General features: G+C 48.5%; 1 protein-coding gene across 8 annotated transcripts in view; it reads right to left on the bottom strand.

Moving 5' to 3' along the window:
* PDE10A (phosphodiesterase 10A) overlaps nt 1–18,269 on the bottom strand; it is a 1,305,213-nt gene that overhangs the window by 612,109 nt on the left and 674,835 nt on the right. For all 8 annotated transcript variants that reach the window (XM_078648625.1, XM_078648626.1, XM_078648627.1 and 5 more), the window contains one exon: nt 1,177–1,227. In XM_078648625.1, the coding sequence (XP_078504751.1) occupies nt 1,177–1,227 (51 nt within the window). The remainder of the gene's footprint in view (nt 1–1,176; nt 1,228–18,269) is intronic.

Below are 18,269 nucleotides of genomic sequence, written 5' to 3'. Positions count from 1 at the left end.
ATATCCTTAATATAATAATCCTCTGAGGATGGATACATATTTGCGTGGAGGCCCATGGCAGGGATTTGGCAGCCTCCGGCTCAGTTCCGCTTTCAAACACCCTGACCCCCCCCCCTCTTCACTGGCCTCCCGCTCCGCCCCGCCCGGACCCCCTCTTCCGGGGGCCCCTACCTACGCTCCCTGCCCAGGGCCACCATGAGCCTAGAGCCGCCCCTGAAACGAAGTTATAAACGCACTGTACAAAACGTAGCTCCCCACTTTGAAAAGAACTAACATAGCAAAATGAGGGTGGGCGGCTAGGAAGGGGGTCGGTGGGGGCAGGGATTCACTAAAAGACTTCGTTCCAAAGTCAGGCTCACCAAACGACGAAGTCAAGAGAGATTAGACAAAGGCGAACCGAAGACATAGTAAAAAAAATGACCTGCTCTCTTCCTTGGTATCATGGGCAATGCTCTCAGATTAATGCTTAGAAAATGATCGAATAGCAGCAGCCTACGAGTCAAACGTGATTTCAATCCTTAAAACTTCCCAGTTCGTTGGAATAATACACCAAAGTCTTCAGAGCTATTTGTGTGATCGACAACAGAACTCAGAGTCAGAGTTCAAGAAACATGTAGCCTTAATAGATTTCCAATGAACACTAGATAACCTTAAACACCAATTAATATTGTCCACATGTGGGGTAATCCACAATTTTTACTGATTTGCTGGTTTCACATGATATTTAAGACTTAGTTTTTGTCAACGGCAAAAGTACCCTTCTGTGGACATACCATTTCCTCTACACCACCATGAAATGCAAGGGTTCTCCGGTACTCCCTCAGCTCTAAAAAAAACCCACATGTAGTCCTACATTTCGTAACAGAGCAATTCACCATGTTTTTAAGATGGAGACATTTACACCAAATGTAGAGGGGGTTGCAAACTATTTACATCACCACCCTCCCCCATCACCCATCACCCCAATCCATCCCTCATGCTATCCTATACGCTCTCTTTTGTGACTAACCCTCATTTATTAAGAACAGAGGTCTTTGGACTTTAGCACAGAAATCCATATTTTTTAATCAGGGCCTCTCTTTATTGAAACACTGACTTTGTGACTCAGGCGGTTCACAATAAATCTGAGATTTTCTTTTACTTCTATAAAATATATAACAGCAACCAAATACTCACTTGAACTTGATGTATTGCTACTGAGGCCCATGCAAGATTTGCTGTAGCAACCTGAAACATAAATTGAACTGTTAGAGGTTCTATACCATTTCTTCCTCAAATATAGTTTTGTTAACTATGCAGCAAACAAAACAGTTGCCACCCAGGATTATTGTCAGTGGATTTCAAATGAACATAAAATATGTCTCCATCTTACAGTAGCTATTGATCATTTAATGTTAAAGGTAACTTTTTTGATGGAAAGTAGAAAAACTTTTTCATCATTAGTACATGGTGTAGGCAGAGCATCAATACCTCATTACGTACTTGAGCATCTCCTTCCTTCCTTTTATTTCTAAATCCATTTGTAGAAGAGGGGGACCACAAACTTTCAAGTATTGGGATCTGGAACACTTTTTAAAAAACAAACATATGTAAGCACTAACTCTGTATCGTGGAGTAACAAACGTCTAAAAGTAGCATATCATATAGCACAATATCGTACATGAAGTGCCATTTGAAGCACATTCATTCCAGGAAAAACTAAAGGAAAGCAACAGCCAATCACTGCATTTGAGATTCAAGAGGAAGAGTTAAGGTTAGAAATTATGGGGAATTGACTGCGGAGGGATATAGAGATTGCTTGGGAGATCAACTCCTGTGCCTCCACCAAAGTCGCTGTCGCACAACTTGTGGGAGCAGATGTTCATCTGATCTGTCCCAGTTAAGAGTACATGCTGACTTGATCATGAGTTTCTCAATTCATCTGGAAAGTTTGAAACGCCGTCAACTCCTCTGTTTTCACCAGCGATAGATGACCACCTTTGTTCAGTATCCACTGTGTTCAGCATGCCATCTCTATGTGGACTATGTGGCTGCACAAAAACATTATCATTGTCATTGTCATTTCAAGAAACGTTGCCGCAAATTTTATACAAACAAAATTAAAACCGCCCAAGGTTTGCCCCGTGAAATTCTTTGCAGTGGTTTAGTCACTCATCTTGATCTCAACTTTCAGCATCAACAGAACCTTCTGAAGAGGGGTGCAATGTCTTGGCCCAGTTCTTTGTGGAAAACGTGACCAAAATATACGAGTCTTTTCCTGGGAAAGCTAGATATGCCCCATGCTCGAGGTCTTGGTTCAGCTGTGCAGAGTATAGCTCCAAGCTTTTAAACGTCCGGCCTATTAAGCCTGAGGAGTTGAGCCCACTATCTGCTGCAGTAAAATCAGTCCCTGTTGGACCAGCCTTTCCATCCATTTTAGAAAGACGGGTGGAAGTAATTCTACCTGTAGTAGGTGAATTGATTAACAGATCCCTGCCCTCTGGCCAGGTTCCTGGGCGATGAAAGCTTGCTGTGGGGGTCCCACTATATAAAAAAAAAACGCTGCTGGATCCAGCTAAACCAGGGAATTTCCATCCCATGCCATTACTACCTTTTCCCTATAAAATCACAGAGAAGATTGTTAACAGACAGCTCTTCGGCTTTCATAGAGAGTCGTAACTTACTGCATGTGATGCAATCAGGCTTTCGCCCATCACACAGCACTGAGCCAGCCTTGCTGTTGGTGACAGAATTGATCCGTGAGATTTTGGACGCGGGCAATTCAGCAGCATTTCTATAAATAGAGCTTAGCACTGCGTTCAATACTGTTGTGTGAGAAAGTGCCATCTTTCTTGCATGGGTATGCCCCCACTTTTTGCTGAACTGCTGATGTGCTTTGAATGAGTGTGCCCTGGGCACCTGCCAACCAGGGGCCCAGGGCCTGTGTTCCTTCCCTAAAACTGTGTTGAAACCAAAACCCAATTAGCATCTCTGGCCACCTGTCAGTCCCTAGTAAATGGTACCCTAGGTACCCAGGGCATGGTGACCAGAGAAGACGCCTAAGGGCTGCAGCACTTATTGTGCCACCCTTGGGGGCCCTGTACCCTGACACCCATACACTGCCTTTGCAGGCTGAGTGTCTAAGTGCAGAACTAAACAGAGAGTCGACATAGCACACATCCCTGTGTGCCATGCCCACAAAACCCACTGCCCTGGCATACCTCAGTCACCCCTCTAGTTGGGTGCCCTATGCCAGTGGTGTGGGCACAGGTGTATGAGCCCTGTGCCCCTACAGTACCCAGGGACATTCCTGGGCACTGTAAGTGCAGTAATGCCATTAAGAGTATATGGTACTGGGAGGTCGTCATTACTAACTCCACAGCACCATAATGGCTACACTGAAGACTGACAAGTTTGGGATCAAACTTCTCAGCACATAAAACCCGCACTGATGCCAGTGTGGGATTTAATATCAAATGCACCAGAGGGCATCTTAGAGATGCCCCCTGAAAACCTAACCTAGAATCCAGGTCTGGGCTGAGAGGCTGCCTAGGCTGCCACACAGCAGACATGTTGCTGGACCCCTGGGTGGAGAGCCCCCCGCTACCCTGGGCCTGCAACAATGCACATCCTGGGCGAGGTGCTAGGTCTCCTCCGCCAGGACGGGCAGGGGGAAGCTTCAAAGGCCTGCCGCCCTTGTGAGCTTCTCCAGGCCACTTGCTGTACTCCGCAACTGGCCCCCACCAGTTCTGACTCCCACTCTGGCGAGAAGACTGGCGGGAAACAAGTAGTTTGGGACCCACCCACCTGTACAGGTTTTTGGGGCCCTTTGGAAGACTCAGGCTTTTTATCTTTGGGATTCTCACCACCTTTCCCCTGGGGAGGTTTTGTAACCACCTTCTTTTGGTCATCTCCAGTGGTTGCCCTTGTCACCCTAGTCTTGACCCAATATGGTAGACCTAGGTCTACCAAATGCTGATGTAACTTTTCATTCGTGCAATTACTCAAAATGTGTTCCTTCATAAACAAATTGTACAGTCCAGAAATATCATGCACATTGTGTCCAGTTAACCAACCATCCAGTGTCTTTACTGAGTAGTCTACAAAGTCTATCCAGGATTGTGTGATTTAGAATGAGGGTGAGGGGTTTCATAAAGAGGTTAAAGAGTGAAGGCGAGAGAATAGGTCCCTGGGGAACTTGACCGGAGTCGGTTTAGATACATTGTATGGCAGTTTCAGTGCTGCAGCCTTTTCTGAAGCCTGATTGTAAGGGGTCCAGAAGATTGAATTTTTCGATGTGTTTGTCTAATGGAGCAAGACACATTTTTCAAGGGCTTTAGAAAGAAGGGGGGAGGTTAGTGATGGGGCGGAGGTTGTTGAAGTCATTAGGATTAGCATTAGCGTTTTTGATAATGGGGGAGATTTGACCAAGTTGGAGGGACCTAGGGACACTTCCCGTAGCAAGGGAGGTGTTGATGATTGAGGTCCAGGACGGGACGATAATGTGCTTTAGGTCTTGGACAAGGTTAGAAGGGAGGGGGTCTTTGGTATGGGAGGATGGTTTAGTTTAGTAATAATGCTTTGGACTTCGTCCTCAGTTACAGGGAGGAAATTATGCCAGTATGCATTGTTTTTTGGTCGCGAGTATGGGAGGTTGGGTACCAGAGGTGTAGGGGTGGGAAGGTTTAGGGGGTAGTTTAGGGAGGGAATAGGAGAAGGAATGTGTGATGAGGGGTTAGATTGAGGTGAGGTAGGGGGTGAGTATGAGGGGGGACCTAGGGGTGTCAGGAGTGTAGAGTATGAATTAGAAGAAATGACAGGAGAAAGTAGGGGGTTGGTTGGGATCTGCGTTGAGTGGAAGGATTAATCTATTTTAGCAATTTTTTCTGAGAAGTGGGCATTTTCTTCCCATCTAGCGGTTGAGACAGTCGGGTTAGGCGGAGCTAAGGAGGTTTGGTGCCGGATAATGTTGAATAGTTCTCTAGGTCTATTTTTGGCCCAATCGAGTTGTGTAAGGAAGAAGGATGCCTTTTCATTAAAATGTGTATTTTGTATGTAGACCTAGCTGATCTGAGGAGTGTCATGTTAAGAGTGGGAGGGATGCTGTCTCCAGGTTCTTTCCATTAGTCTTAATGAGCGTCTTTCGTGTTAAGTTCGAGGTTAAACCAAGATTTGGAAGGAATGTTTCTTAGTTTAGGAGGGGCCAATTGGTCAAGGACATCCGTGACAGCTTTATTAAAGTGATCAGTAAGCTCATTTGCGTTTTGGGAGAGAGGATTGAGGAGCAGTTGAGCTTGTAGTTTGGACGCAAGTTCGCCAGGAGGGATAAGTTTTAGATTTCTGGTCCATTTTGTTGGTTTAATTTGTTTCGAGGAGAGGGGAGGCGGCGTGATGGAATTTGTGAACAGTATGAGGTGGTGGTCAAACCAATCAATGGTGATGATGTTGATCAGGAAGGCTAAGTCATTGTGGGTAATGATAGCATCCAGGATGGCTCCTTTGGTGTGGGTGGGGGACCGACAAAGTTGTTTGAGGTCATTGATCTCGAAGGTTGGTGAAGAGGGTGGTAGTGGGGTCATTGGTATTGTTGAAGTGGAGATTGAGGTCTCCAAGGAGGATAATGAGGATTTTGTAATCAAGTCAGAAAGTTCATCAATAAAGGGTTGTGGATCACCAGGAGGGTGGTAGATAGTGTGTAAACGAATAGAGTGGGCGCCTAGAATTTTAAGTTCAGCTTCAAGGTATTCAAAGATGGAGTGGCCAGAGTTGTTAACAAGGGAGAGCCGAAGTTCATTTTTGAAGATTATGGCCAATCCACCTCCTATTCTGTCAGGTCTGTCGATTCTGAGGATAGAGTATCCGGGGGGCGTGGGTGGGGAGGGGTGGGGGTTGAGTAGCTCAAGCATGCTCGTTGAGTGTTCATTGAACCAAGTTTCTGTGAGGAACGCGATGTCAATAGATTCACTAAGGATTGATTCGGAGATTTCATTGGCGTGTCGGGCGGCGGATCGGCAGTTAAGCATGCAGATGAGTATTTTGGGAGGGAGGGGAGTTGAGTCGGGGGTCTGGGGGAGGGGGATCTGGAGGGAATTCTGTTGGCCCCTTGAATGACAGGGATTTAGGAGTAGGGGGGGAGGTGGGTTGTTGAGTGAAGAACTAGGAAGGTAGGAATTGCATAGGTCAGATGGGGAGAGGTGGTTCGGAGTGCGACGAGGCCTAGACATACGGTTGTGGAGTGGGGAAGTATTCCAATGGTGACGACTGAAGTTGGCGGGGATTTTATGGTTGGGGTGGTGAGCATTTGTGAGACTCCGGTTCCTGAGCGGAGGGATTTAAAATCTTCTCTAAGTCGGGAGAGTTCATTCGTCAATAAAGAGAGGTTGCGTTTGATGTTGTGTAGGGTCAGGGTTATAGGGGATCTCTAAAGGGGAGGATGAGGGCGAGAGGGAGTGGATAGTGTTTGTTGTAGACAGGGGGCAGTTGTGTGCAAGGTGTGTGAGGTCAATGGTGTTGGAATGAGTAGAGTTAAGGCAATTAGGCGTGGGTGGTGGCATGATGGAGGACAAGAGATTTAAGAACTCGGGAGATGTGGATAGAACAGATATGAGGGCATAAAGAGTGTGAAGTAGGACTGCGTCGGGGATTAACGGTGTAGAAAAATGTGGTGTTTGTGAAGGGGGGTTTGGAGAGGACGAGGGTGGGGCTAGAGGTGGTACAATAGGAGAGCCAGGGTGGAGGGGTAGGGATTAAGGCTGTGGCATACAGGAAGGAAGGAAGGGGTTGGTTATTTTAGAAGAGATTTAGGGGGACAGATTGTCAGAGAATGTAAGTGGTAGGGAGAGGGGGTGCGCAGTGGGTATGTCAGTAGGAGGGGGATCATTGTAAGGAGAGAAAGTTTAGGCGACGGTGGTTGGTAGCTGGCATGGAATGTTGAGATGACTGGGAAAGAGGAGTGGGGAATAAGAGTTTAGAGTATGGTGTTGGTAGGAGTGAAGACAGGGGAGAGAGGGGAAGGTGGAAAGGAAGAGTGCAGGGGGTGTTGAGCGATTGGGTATTCGGAGCATTAGGGTACATTTTGTCTAGATGGAGAGACAAGGTGTTGAAGTGGTGCTCAAAGTTGGTGAGGTGTGATTCGGCGGCTTGTATGAGGATGTTACCCGTTTTGAAGAGGGAGATGTCTATTTCACCTGGAAATATTGGGGAGGGAGTAGTGGATAATTTAAATCCATAGGGAATTTTGATTGAGTGAGTGACTGGGAGCTGACGTAGGAAAATACTTTTCCATTTGGAGGAACGTTTGGAATAGAAGATGTAGTTAGTTTTTACAGGGGAAGAGAGGCTGAGGTAGTAATCAACAATAAGTGTTTCAGGGTTACGAATGAGTAGTTTATGTTTGAAGTTTTTCTTAGCGTTTCAGACAGATTGGGGGGATAAAGGATGGTCCAGGAGTTAGGGCCATGTCTGGAGAGAGTGTAGTCATCTGGGATGTTGGCGTGATAAGAGGGGGGCATGTTGGGACGGGGCTGAGAAGTGGAGAGTTAGAGAAAGGGTGTGAGGGCAGTTAGGGGTACGGGAAAGAGAATTAATTGGGGAGGGGGAGTGGGAGGGAAACCGCAACGGTGATCTACTGCCCGTGCGTTTCTTCCAAGTGTTCCTAATCGGCTGCAATTATGAGCACCAACATGAAAATAAGAGAGTAAAAGTAGAAATATGGCTTTCACACTAGTGAAATATAACATTTTCTAGACAGTCCGGGAAGGAACAATTACAATTGTAGATCGATAAAAGGAAAGAACAGTGCTAAGTCATTGCCATATAAGTCTGGAGGGGGATAAAGCATAGCGGGGGCTCAACGGGCTAGTGAGTTCAACAACAAAGTCAGTGGGCCTACAGACAGACAGGTATTCATGTGGTAAACCATTTTAGAATTGTCTTAATTTGAGATGAGTCTGTATTCAATCGCTCAAGAAATCCCAAAGGTGCAAAGCAGGCAGTAGGTAAGATAACAGCAGTCAGGTGTCGGGACAGTTGGGAGATTCAGTAAATCAGGGAGTCCGGATCGGAAGTGGCAGCAAGCACAGTGGCCTGAGTAAGACCAGGTTTTCACGTGGTGGCCATTATAGTTGTGACATCATTTTTCAAGAGTAATTCAAAAACAAAAACATACGCCTGTGAGGTCCCCCAGGGTGGGCGTTAGGATGCAGGCATGAAGACAACAGTCCGGAATCAGGCCAATCTGGAGATCAAGTTCATCATGGAATAAAGAACAGGAGTGGCTGCGGGCATAATGGCCTTAGAAAGCAATGGTTTTATGTGGCCTGAGAATGTAAAGGCTTTCCTGAGGCAGACCTTTGAATTATCCATAAAATCCCTAAGTAAGTATATCATGATGTAGGCACTTACCCTGTTTGCAGTGGGGAGTGGAGGTCCAGCGGGCCTGGGGAGATCGAAAACTGGGTGAGTAGGTAGTACGGTAGTCCAATAGGTCAGGAGATCTTGATTGGTAGACGGCAGCAGGCACTGTGGAGGCAGAGTTGATAGGTTGTGCGACAACTACCCACTCAATGGAGGCTGTCTTGTGGAGGGGTGTTGAGGGGCTCAGGAGAAAGCAGTGTCCTCCGGCACAGTTGAAAGTTGACCTTAGTAGGACGGGTCGTTGTTAGCAAGGCCAGGACTGGACTCCTAGATCCAGCACTAGGACCTCTACCTAAGACAGGTAAGTATTTACGTTTCAGCAGTTGGTACGATTTTTAAGGAATATTTGTAATTTGCAAAAATCGACACGTAGAAGAAATTTCAGAGAGAAACAGTCAATGGTTTCCTACGGAAGAAAATGCAGGTAACTGGTGATGAAGCAAGATTTCACATATTACGTGACTTGCTTCAATTCATGAACCTCGAATAACATGTAACACAGTAATTCAACTTGTGTGTCTTACTAATTTTCTATTATTTTGGATGTGCGTGTATGTTAGTGATGCTTGCCTATGTGTTTTACTAATACAAATAACCCTTGTCCATAAAATGGCCGCCGCTTGGGGATTTTCTACTGCGCATGCGTTAGTCACACTCACGTGACGTGACGTAGTTGCAGTTCTGGTGGGAAAATGTGCGCATGCGTATTCGCCTCTTAAAATGGCTGGCTGTATACTCACATGGTGAAGCTTGCGCTGATGCTCTCGTGTTGTCTGTTGCACTAATTCATAATCGCATAGTATATTTTTATAATAAAAACATAAAGTAGTTACTCATGGTATGTGGTACATTCATATATTTTAATTTGTTTTCGCTTACTTTCCATGTACCGCGATAAATGGGGGGTCTGAATGAGACGGGAACCATCTTGGAAGTCCTTTCTGCGCATGTCAATATCGCAGAGGGAAGACAGCCTTGAGCAGTGGAACTCAGCCAGCTGGCAGCCACAGTCAAGATGCTCCTGTGAACGCCACCTCTGACCCAGGAGGATGGAGCAAAAATGTTCTTCACTTGTTACATTTGTTATTTTCTATTGTATTCTGTGAAACTTTCTGTGAGAACCCCAAACCTGCTAGGCGGTTACCTAAAATGATAATTTAGGCTTGTAGAAGTCTGTTCTGATTGGTGTGCTAACCTATCCTACTTGGGGACCAATCGAAATTGGGGATTTTGACACTTTGCAACATTGGGGGGTGGTACACTGACCCGAAAACAGTATATCTAGCCTAGGTTTAGCTAGAGAAATTGTCCGACTTGTCTGAATAGCTGACCTGTCACTGACCCAACGCACTCAATAGGTGACTGAATACAGAGCGCTGCGGAGCACTCTGTCAGAATTTGACCATAGACTCAAAGGTTTTACTAAACCTTAAGTGCTGGCGGAGCACTTTGCTGGGGAGTTCGCTAACCCAATCGGGGTTCTGACTGATAGCTGCAGAGAGGGTGGAGCGCAGGCGTTGCTTCCAAACTGCGGGTGCTGGTCGTTCCTTGGTGGTCCTGTCCTGATCCTAATCTGGTTTTCCTGTCCTGTCCTGGGGTGTCCATTCTGCACCTGCTGTCCCATTGATGACTGTCCTTCCGTGGGGTATTTCCTGTCTTTGACTGATCCGTGGCCAGGGTTGGTTTTCACACCACTCTAGGTAAATATATTGCTGAGAATCTCTATACTGCACCTTTCTATTTTTCCTGTCTGTGCTTTAATAAAGACATACCTTTGCATACGTTAATTTTCCATGCTTTCCGCAGTCTATTATATGAAAGACAATTGCATTTTATTTTCATAGCATGTTCCTATGTTACCCCTACCTTTAGAGCATATATTTCTTCATACCGTCTATGAATTATAGATGTGGTTTATAGTTTTTCCTGAAAATCCATTTTGAAGTAACGTTGTTAGAGCTATAGCGTATTCCAATTTTTCACCCTTCCTATAGATGTATAGGGTTCCTAATTTTCCACTCATACTCATGAAGTACGTCCCCATAGTGTAATTTTGTACGTGCAATAGTTTGCCCATTTATAGATGTCCATTCTTGAAGTTCCAATTTTAAAATTCTAAATTAGCGTGTTCCTTGTTTGCCCATTCTTGCAAACCTTAAATGATTGCCCTTATATTTTTCCTTTATGGCTATGTGCTTTACGTTATTCTGGTTATAGACTGCCTTCTTGTCATAAATTGTATGATCTCTGAAAATGAATTCTAGATGAACTTTTGAAACTTTCCAGTTGTCCGTGGTCATTTTATGAATACAAAGGTTGGGTTTGTATTTTGCCTGCTTTCTTTTATAGCTAGCTCCCTGATCCATTGTGGTCATAGGTACCCGTAACGGTGGATTGGTAAGTCAGGTACACTAGAATTAAATAGGAAGGAATCAGGGTTGCTGGTGGAGATTTGTAAGGTCGCCTGATTAATGTATATGGTGAATTGAAGTTTATGGGCCCGATACATATATGGTGAAATTGTTGGTCGGGTGACCTGCGATCTCTATCACTGGTAAGTACAGTTAAGATTACTTTTGCCGTTCAGCACTGAACTAGAAAGTACAGCACTGGCTCCTCTCCTGATCCCAGGTGAGTATTTCAGAAATCGTTATTCGGCTGATTTTAGAGGAATATTTAAAAGTTGCAAAAATCGACTCAGAAGAAATTTCAGTGAAAACCAGTCAATGTTAGCCTATTAAAGGAAAGTGAATTATCGGCTTTCAGGTGAGTACTCCACAGGTGAGGGTAAGGTTCTGGGCATAGACTCGGGGGTCTCCCAGGGTCGGAAAGGTACAGTTGTTGCACCCTCAGCGGCATAGGGGCAGCCAGGTACAGAGAGAGCAGGCCCAATGCAATCCAATGGAAGGTAGGGGGACTTTGGTTCATGGCTGCAAGCAGGCAGGTCACGCAGCTGTGGGAGCTGAGCTCCTGATCACTTACTCAGGGCAAGTGGGGAAGTAGAGTAGGGTAGTAGGTGCACTCCCAGCGGCACTCGGGCGGCTGGGTGCAGGGTGCTTTTGAGTAGTCGGGTGCTCAATGTTATCCAATGGGAAAGTTACAAAGTGAACAAAGGCTGCAGGCTCGGGGACGGAGATTTTTTAGGTGCGACCACCACTTCGAGAGGTAAGTTGGGATCGTGGAGAAGAGGTAGGTACCCCAAAGGAAGGCACAGGGGACTGTGGGGCGCCGGGTGCAGGGGTGTCTTTTGGCGTCGGAAAATCTTTCCCTCAGCTAGTCGCGGTTGGGGGGGGTCCCTGATTCTGAGGCTTTAGGCGTCGCCTGGGTCGTCGAGGAGGGTCTATGGGCACTGGACTTCGGGTCCCAGTCGCCGGGGGGACCTCCTTGTGGTCTTGGATCACTCGGGCACGGGCCGGGCTTGTCGGGTGCAGAGTGGGCTGGTTTCGTGGTTCCTGGCTGGCACCAGGGGTATTGCTGTTGGAGCAGAGCCTCTGCTCAGGGGAGTCCCAGTCTGTTAGAGGGTCAAGGCAGGCAGGTCCTCCGGGTTGTCCAAGGTTGCTGTCGCAGGAGTCGCCGGGATTTAGCAGGAGCAGGTTCCAAGATAGACAGGCCAGTAGGTCTGGGGCCAAGTCAGTTGGTATCGTCCTGTTAGCAGCTGCACGGGGATCTTCTTCTTCTTGATCTTCTTTCTTGTTTTTGTATTAGGATCTGAGGAAGGAAGGTTCAGGGTGCCCCTAAATACTGAATTTAGGGGTGTTACAGGTTGGGCAAGGGCAAGGACCAATAGGTCCCTGTCCTGGGGTGGGTACACCCCCTAGCCTGCTCTTCTCCTGTGGGAAGGGGGCAGGAGCCTAGCTGTTATTGGGCAGGGCTCCCCATCTTCAAGATGGCCAGAGCCCGGGGTCGTGCTTCACCTCGCCTCTCCCACCTGAGGGGTGGGGTTGGCACAGGCTGGCACACCCCCCTTCCTGACGTAGGGTATCCCAACAAGGCCTATTGTAACAACTGTAAGAATTTGGGACATTTAGCTGTAGACAAAAACTGCCCCTACAACAAAGCCCCTAAGGCACCCAGTACAGCTAATCCAGGGACAGCAAGTCTACAGATGGGATCAGAGGAGTGCCCAGCACAAATCTGGGGATACACTCAAGCTAGTCTGGTCTCCTTGGGGAAAAAATGGAGGTTGCCAATGTAGCTGGGTTACCACCCAACTTGAAAAAGTATTTGCAATAACCCTCTATTAATGGAACTAGAGTAGAAGCCCTGAGGGATACAGGTGCCAATGTCACTACGGTGAAAGATATACTGGTTTCCCCAGAGCAATACTTGGTTGGGAAAACCTACCCAGTCACCAATGCGGACAGTGATAACACTAATCGCCCTATGGCTATGGTGACACTAGGTTGGGGGGAGGTTACTGGCCTGAAACTAGTAGTGGTCTCTCCACAGTTACCAGCTGCCTGCCTGCTTGGAAATGACCTGGAAACTTCAGCCTGGGCTGAGGTTGAGAAAATAACCCGTGCAGCCATGCTGGGTATCCCTAGACTGGTGTGTGTGCAAACCAGAGCACAGAGCAAAAAGATGGGTGCACAAGTAGATTTGGAGCCGGAAAGTATGGCCCAACCAACCAAGAGAAAGAACCAGAAGACTGGGGGACCTGCTTCTACACAGCAAACCCCCCCAGACCCCTTTCCACAGGGAGAGGACTTGGAAACCCTAGAGGGAACTGAGCCCATGAAGCTTGAGCCTTACCAGGTTGAGCTCTTTGGCCCAAGCGGACTCACTAGGGAAGAGCTGTGCCAGGGGTCGGCAGGACTGTCCCACTCTTGAAAGCCTGAGGCAGAAAGCTGTTTCAGAAGCACAGGGAGATATCAGTGGTACCCACAGAGCTTACTGGGAAGAGGGATTACTGTATGCGGAGGCAAGAAACCCCACTCCTGGAGCCACCAGGAGAGTGGTTGTGCCACATAGGTTCCTCCTAACTTTAGCTCATGACATCCCCCTAGCTGGACATCTGGGGCAGACCAAAACTTGGGAAAGGCTAGTTAGTCACTTATACTGGCCCCAGATGCATCAAAAGGTGAAGGAGTTTGTGAGTTCCTGTGTTACCTGTCAGGCCAGTGGCAAGACAGGTGGCCACCCAAAGGCCCCCTGATACCACGCCTGTGGTGGGGGTCCCCTTTGAAAGGGTAGGGGTGGACATTGTTATGTTATGTTAAAAGTGCTTGTACCGCGCACGCTCACCAATTGGTTTCATGGCGCTCAAGACAGGTCAGGTGGGGGAGAGCACTGGGGTGAAAGAGGCTAGTCATAGGCAAGGCGAAAAAGGTGGGTTTTCAGAAGTTTACGGAAGGTGATATAGTCCGGGGCAAGGCGGATGGGGAGAGGGAGGGAGTTCCAGGTAGAGGGGGCAAGAAAGGAAAAACAGGCACCACCGTGTTTCTTGCGTTTGAACCTGGGGGTGGTCAGAAGGTTTTGGGCAGATGACCAGAGGAGTCGTGACGGAACATGGGGGTGGAGACTAAGGAAGACGAAAGCAGGAGCTGGAGTGGACAAAGATTTGAAGACAGTGCAGCCCATTTTAAAAATGCAACGGTACGCTACCGGGAGCCAGTGAAGTCTTTCCAACAAAGGTGTGACGTGTTGGGATTTCGGCTGTTGGAAGACTAGTCTGGCAGCCTGGTTTTGTACCAGTTGGAGCCGATGAAGGTGGTATGCAGGGATCCCCACGTTGGCATAATCGATACGTGAGGTGACATTGTGGGTCCACTGAAACGTCCCAGAGCCTCAGGGAACAAATTCATTCTAGTAGAGGTGGATCATGCTACTAGGTGCCCTGAAGCAATTCCCCTTAGGGTTACTATAGCTCCTGCAGTAGCCAAGGCCCTCCTGGGTGTCATCACCAGGGTAGGGTTTCCTAAGGAGGCGGTTTCAGACAGAGGTTCCAACTTCATGTCTGCTTACCTAAAGCACATGTGGAAGGAGTGTGGGGTGCAGTACAGGTTTACTACCCCCTACCACCCACAAACCAATGGCCTTGATGATAGATGCAACATGACATTGAAAGGTATGATCATGGGACTCCCTGAAAATCTCAAAAGGAGATGGGATGTCCTGTTGCCATGCCTGCTTTTCGTTTATAGGGAAGTGCCACAGAAGGGAGTAGGGGTTTCCCCCTTTGAACTTCTGTTTGGCTATCCTGTAAGGGGACCACTTTGTCTTGTGAAAGAGGGTTGGGAGAGGTCTCTTCAAGAACCCAAGCAAGACATTGTGGACTATGTGCTTGGCCTAAGGTCCAGAATGGCTGAGTATATGGAAAAGGCATTCAAGAATCTCGAGGCCAGCCAGGAGTTTCAGAAGCACTGGTATGACCAAAGGGCTGTACTGGTTGAATTTCAACCTGGGCAACAGGTGTGGGTTTTGGAGCCAGTGGCACCAAGGGCTCTCCAGGACAGATGGAGTGGTCTTTATCCTATCCTGGAGAAAAAGAGTGAGGCCACTTACCTAGTGGACCTGAGCACAAGCAGGACACCCAAAAGGGTTATCCATGTGAACCGCCTTAAGTTCTACCATGACAGGGCTGGCATCACCATGCTGATGGTGACTAATGAGGAACAGGAAGCCGAGAGTGAACTTCTCCCTGATCTCCTCTCTTGCAGCCCAAAAGATGGGTCAGTGGATGGAGTAGTCTTTTCAGACACCCTCTCTGCCCAACAGCAGACTGACTGCAAGCAAGTTTTGTGACCGTATGCTAGTCTCTTTTCCCTGACCCCTGGTCTGACCAACTGGTGTACCCATGATATGGACACTGGTGACAGTAACCCTGTCAAAAAAAAAATCTATTGACAATTAGACCAAGTCAAGGAAAGCATAAGAGCTGAAGTCAGCAAGATGCTGGAGGTAGGGGTTATTGAACCCTCTGAGAGCCCCTGGGCTTGCCCAGTGGTTCTGGTCCCCAAACCTCATCTACAGGGTGGAAAGAGAGAGATGAAGTTCTGTGTGGACTATAGAGGGCTCAACTCGGTCACCAAGACAGATGCTCACCCCATTCCAAGAGCAGATGAGTTGACAGATAAATTGGGGGCAGACACATTTCTCAATACCTTTGACTTGACTACAGATTACTGGCAGATTGGCATGGTCCCAGGAGCAAAAGAGAAAACAACATTCTCCACATCTGATGGGCACTATAAGTTTACCGTAATGCCTTTTGGGTTAAAGAATGCCCCTGCCACCTTCCAGAGGTTGGTGAATCAAGTCCTGACTGGGTTGGAGTCCTCTAGTTCCGCTTATCTTGATAATATTGCTGTCTTTAGCTCCACCTGGCAGGATCACCTGATCCACCTTGGAAAGGTCTAACAAGCCCTGCAATCTGCAGGGCTAACTATCAAGGCATTCAAATGTCAGATAGGGCAGGGCACTGTGGTGTACTTGGGTCACCTTGTGGGTGGAGGCCAGGTACAGCCCTTACAGCCCAAGATCCAGAGCATCGTGGACTGGGCAGCTCCAACAACCCAGACCCAAGTCAGGGCATTCATTGGCTTGACTGGGTACTACAGGAGGTTTGTGAAGGGATATGGGTCCATTGTGACTCCCCTCACAGAACTCACCTCCAAGAAAATGTCCAAGAAAGAGGACTGGACTATTAGGTGCCAAAAGGCGTTTGACACCCTGAAAGAAGCAATGTGCTCAGCACCAATTCTAAAAGCACCAGACTACTCCAAGCAGTTCATAGTGCAGATTGATGCTTCTGAGCTGGAAATAGGAGCGGTCCTATCCCAGATCAATGAGGAAGGCCAAGACCAACCTGTTGCTTTTATAAGCAGAAGGCTACTCCCCAGAGAGCAGCGTTGGAGTGCCATTGAGAGGGAGGCCTTTGCTGTGGTTGGGTCCCGGAAGAAGTTGGGTCCCGGAAGAAGTTGAGTCCCTACTTCTTTGGAACTCACTTCCTGGTTAAAACTGACCACAGACCTCTCAGGTGGCAAATGCAAATGAAAGGGGAAAATCCAAAACTACTAAGATGGTCCATCTCCCTACAGGGAATGAACTTTGAAGTGGAACACCGACCAGGGACTGCCCATGCCAATGCAAATGGACTTTCAAGGTTCTTCCACTTAGACAATGAAGACTCCCTAGGGCAAGGTTAGTCTCATCACCTTTCGTTTGGGGTGGGGGGGAGGGGATTGTGTGAGAAAGTGCCATCTTTCTTGCATGGGTATGCCCCCACTTTTTGCTGACCTGCTGATGTGCTTTGACTGAGTGTGCCCTGGGCTCCTGCCAACCAGGTGCCCAGGGCCTGTGTTCCTTCCCTAAAACTGTGTTGAAACCAAAACCCAATTGGCATCTCTGGCATCTGTCAGTCCCTAGTAAATGGTACCCTAGGTACCCAGGGCATGGTGACCAGAGACGACCCCCAAGGGCTGCAGCAATTATTGTGCCACCCTTAGGGGCCCTGTACCCTGACACCCACACACTGCCTTTGCAGGTTGAGTGTCTAAGTGCAGAACTAAACAGAGTCGACATGGCACACATCCCTGTGTGCCATGCCCACAAAACTCAATGTCCTGGCATACCTCAGTCACCCCTCTAGCTGGGTGCCCTATGCCAGTGGTGTGGGCACAGATGCAAGGGCCATGTGCCCCTACAGTACCAAGGGCCATTCCTGGGCACTGTAAGTGCAGTGATCCCATTAAGAGTATATGGTACTGGGAGGTCGTCATTACGAACTCCACAGCACCATGATGGCTACACTGAAGACTGACAAGTTTGGTATCAAACTTCTCAGCACATTAAACCCGCACTGATGCCAGTGTGGGATTTAATGTCAAATGCACCAGAGGGCATCTTAGATATGCCCCCTGAAAACCTAACTTACAATCCACGTCTGGGCTGAGAGGCTGCCACACAGCAGACATGTTGCTGGACCCCAGAGTGGCGAGCCCCCTGCTCTCCTGGGCCTGCAACAATGCACATCCCGGGCGAGGTGCTAGGTCTCCTCCCCCAGGATGGGCAGGGGTAAGCTTCAAAGGCCCGCCGCCCTTGTGAGCTTCTCCAGGCCACTTGCTGTACTCAGCAACTGGCCCCCACCAGTTCTGACCCCCACTCTGGCGGGAAGACTGGCGGGAAACCCTACGTCAGGAAGGTGGGTGCCAGCCTGTGCCAACCCCACCCCTCAGGTGGGAGAGGCGAGGTGAAGCACGACCCCAGGCTCCGGCCATCTTGTAGATGGGGAGCCCTGCCCAATCACAGCTAGGCTCCTGTCCCCCTCCCACAGGAGAGGAGCAGGCTAGGGGGTGTACCCACCCCAGGACAGGGACCTATTGGTCCCTGCCCTTGCCCTACCTGTAACGCCCCTAAATTCAGTATTTAGGGGCACCCTAAACCTTCCTTTCTCATATCCCAATACGAAAACAAGAAAGAAGATCAAGAAGAAGATCCGCCGTGCAGCTGCTAACAACTGGAACACCGACTGACTTGGCCCCAGCCCTACCGGCCTGTCGATCTTGGAACCTGCTCCTGCTAAATCTCAGTGACTCCTGCGGACAGCAACCTTGGACAACCCGGAGGACCTGCCTGCCTTGACCCTCTAACAGACTGGGACCACTGAGCAGAGGCTCTGCTCCAACAGCAATACCCTTGGTTCCAGCCAGGAACCGCAAATCCAGCCCACTCTGCTCCTGCCAAGCCCGGCCCGTGCCCGAGTGAGCCAGGTCAACGAGGACATTTCCCCGGCGACTGGGACCCAAAGTCCAGTGCCCATAGACCATCCTTGACAACACAGACGACGCCTGCAGCCTCAGAACCAGGGACCCCACCCCCAACTGCGACCAGCTGAGAGTAAGATTTCCGGACGCCAAAAGACACACCTTTACCCG

This window comes from Lissotriton helveticus, chromosome 6, assembly GCF_964261635.1.
Source record: "Lissotriton helveticus chromosome 6, aLisHel1.1, whole genome shotgun sequence".
Lineage (NCBI taxonomy): Eukaryota > Metazoa > Chordata > Amphibia > Caudata > Salamandridae > Lissotriton > Lissotriton helveticus.
This window is presented reverse-complemented; position numbering and strand designations above follow the sequence as displayed.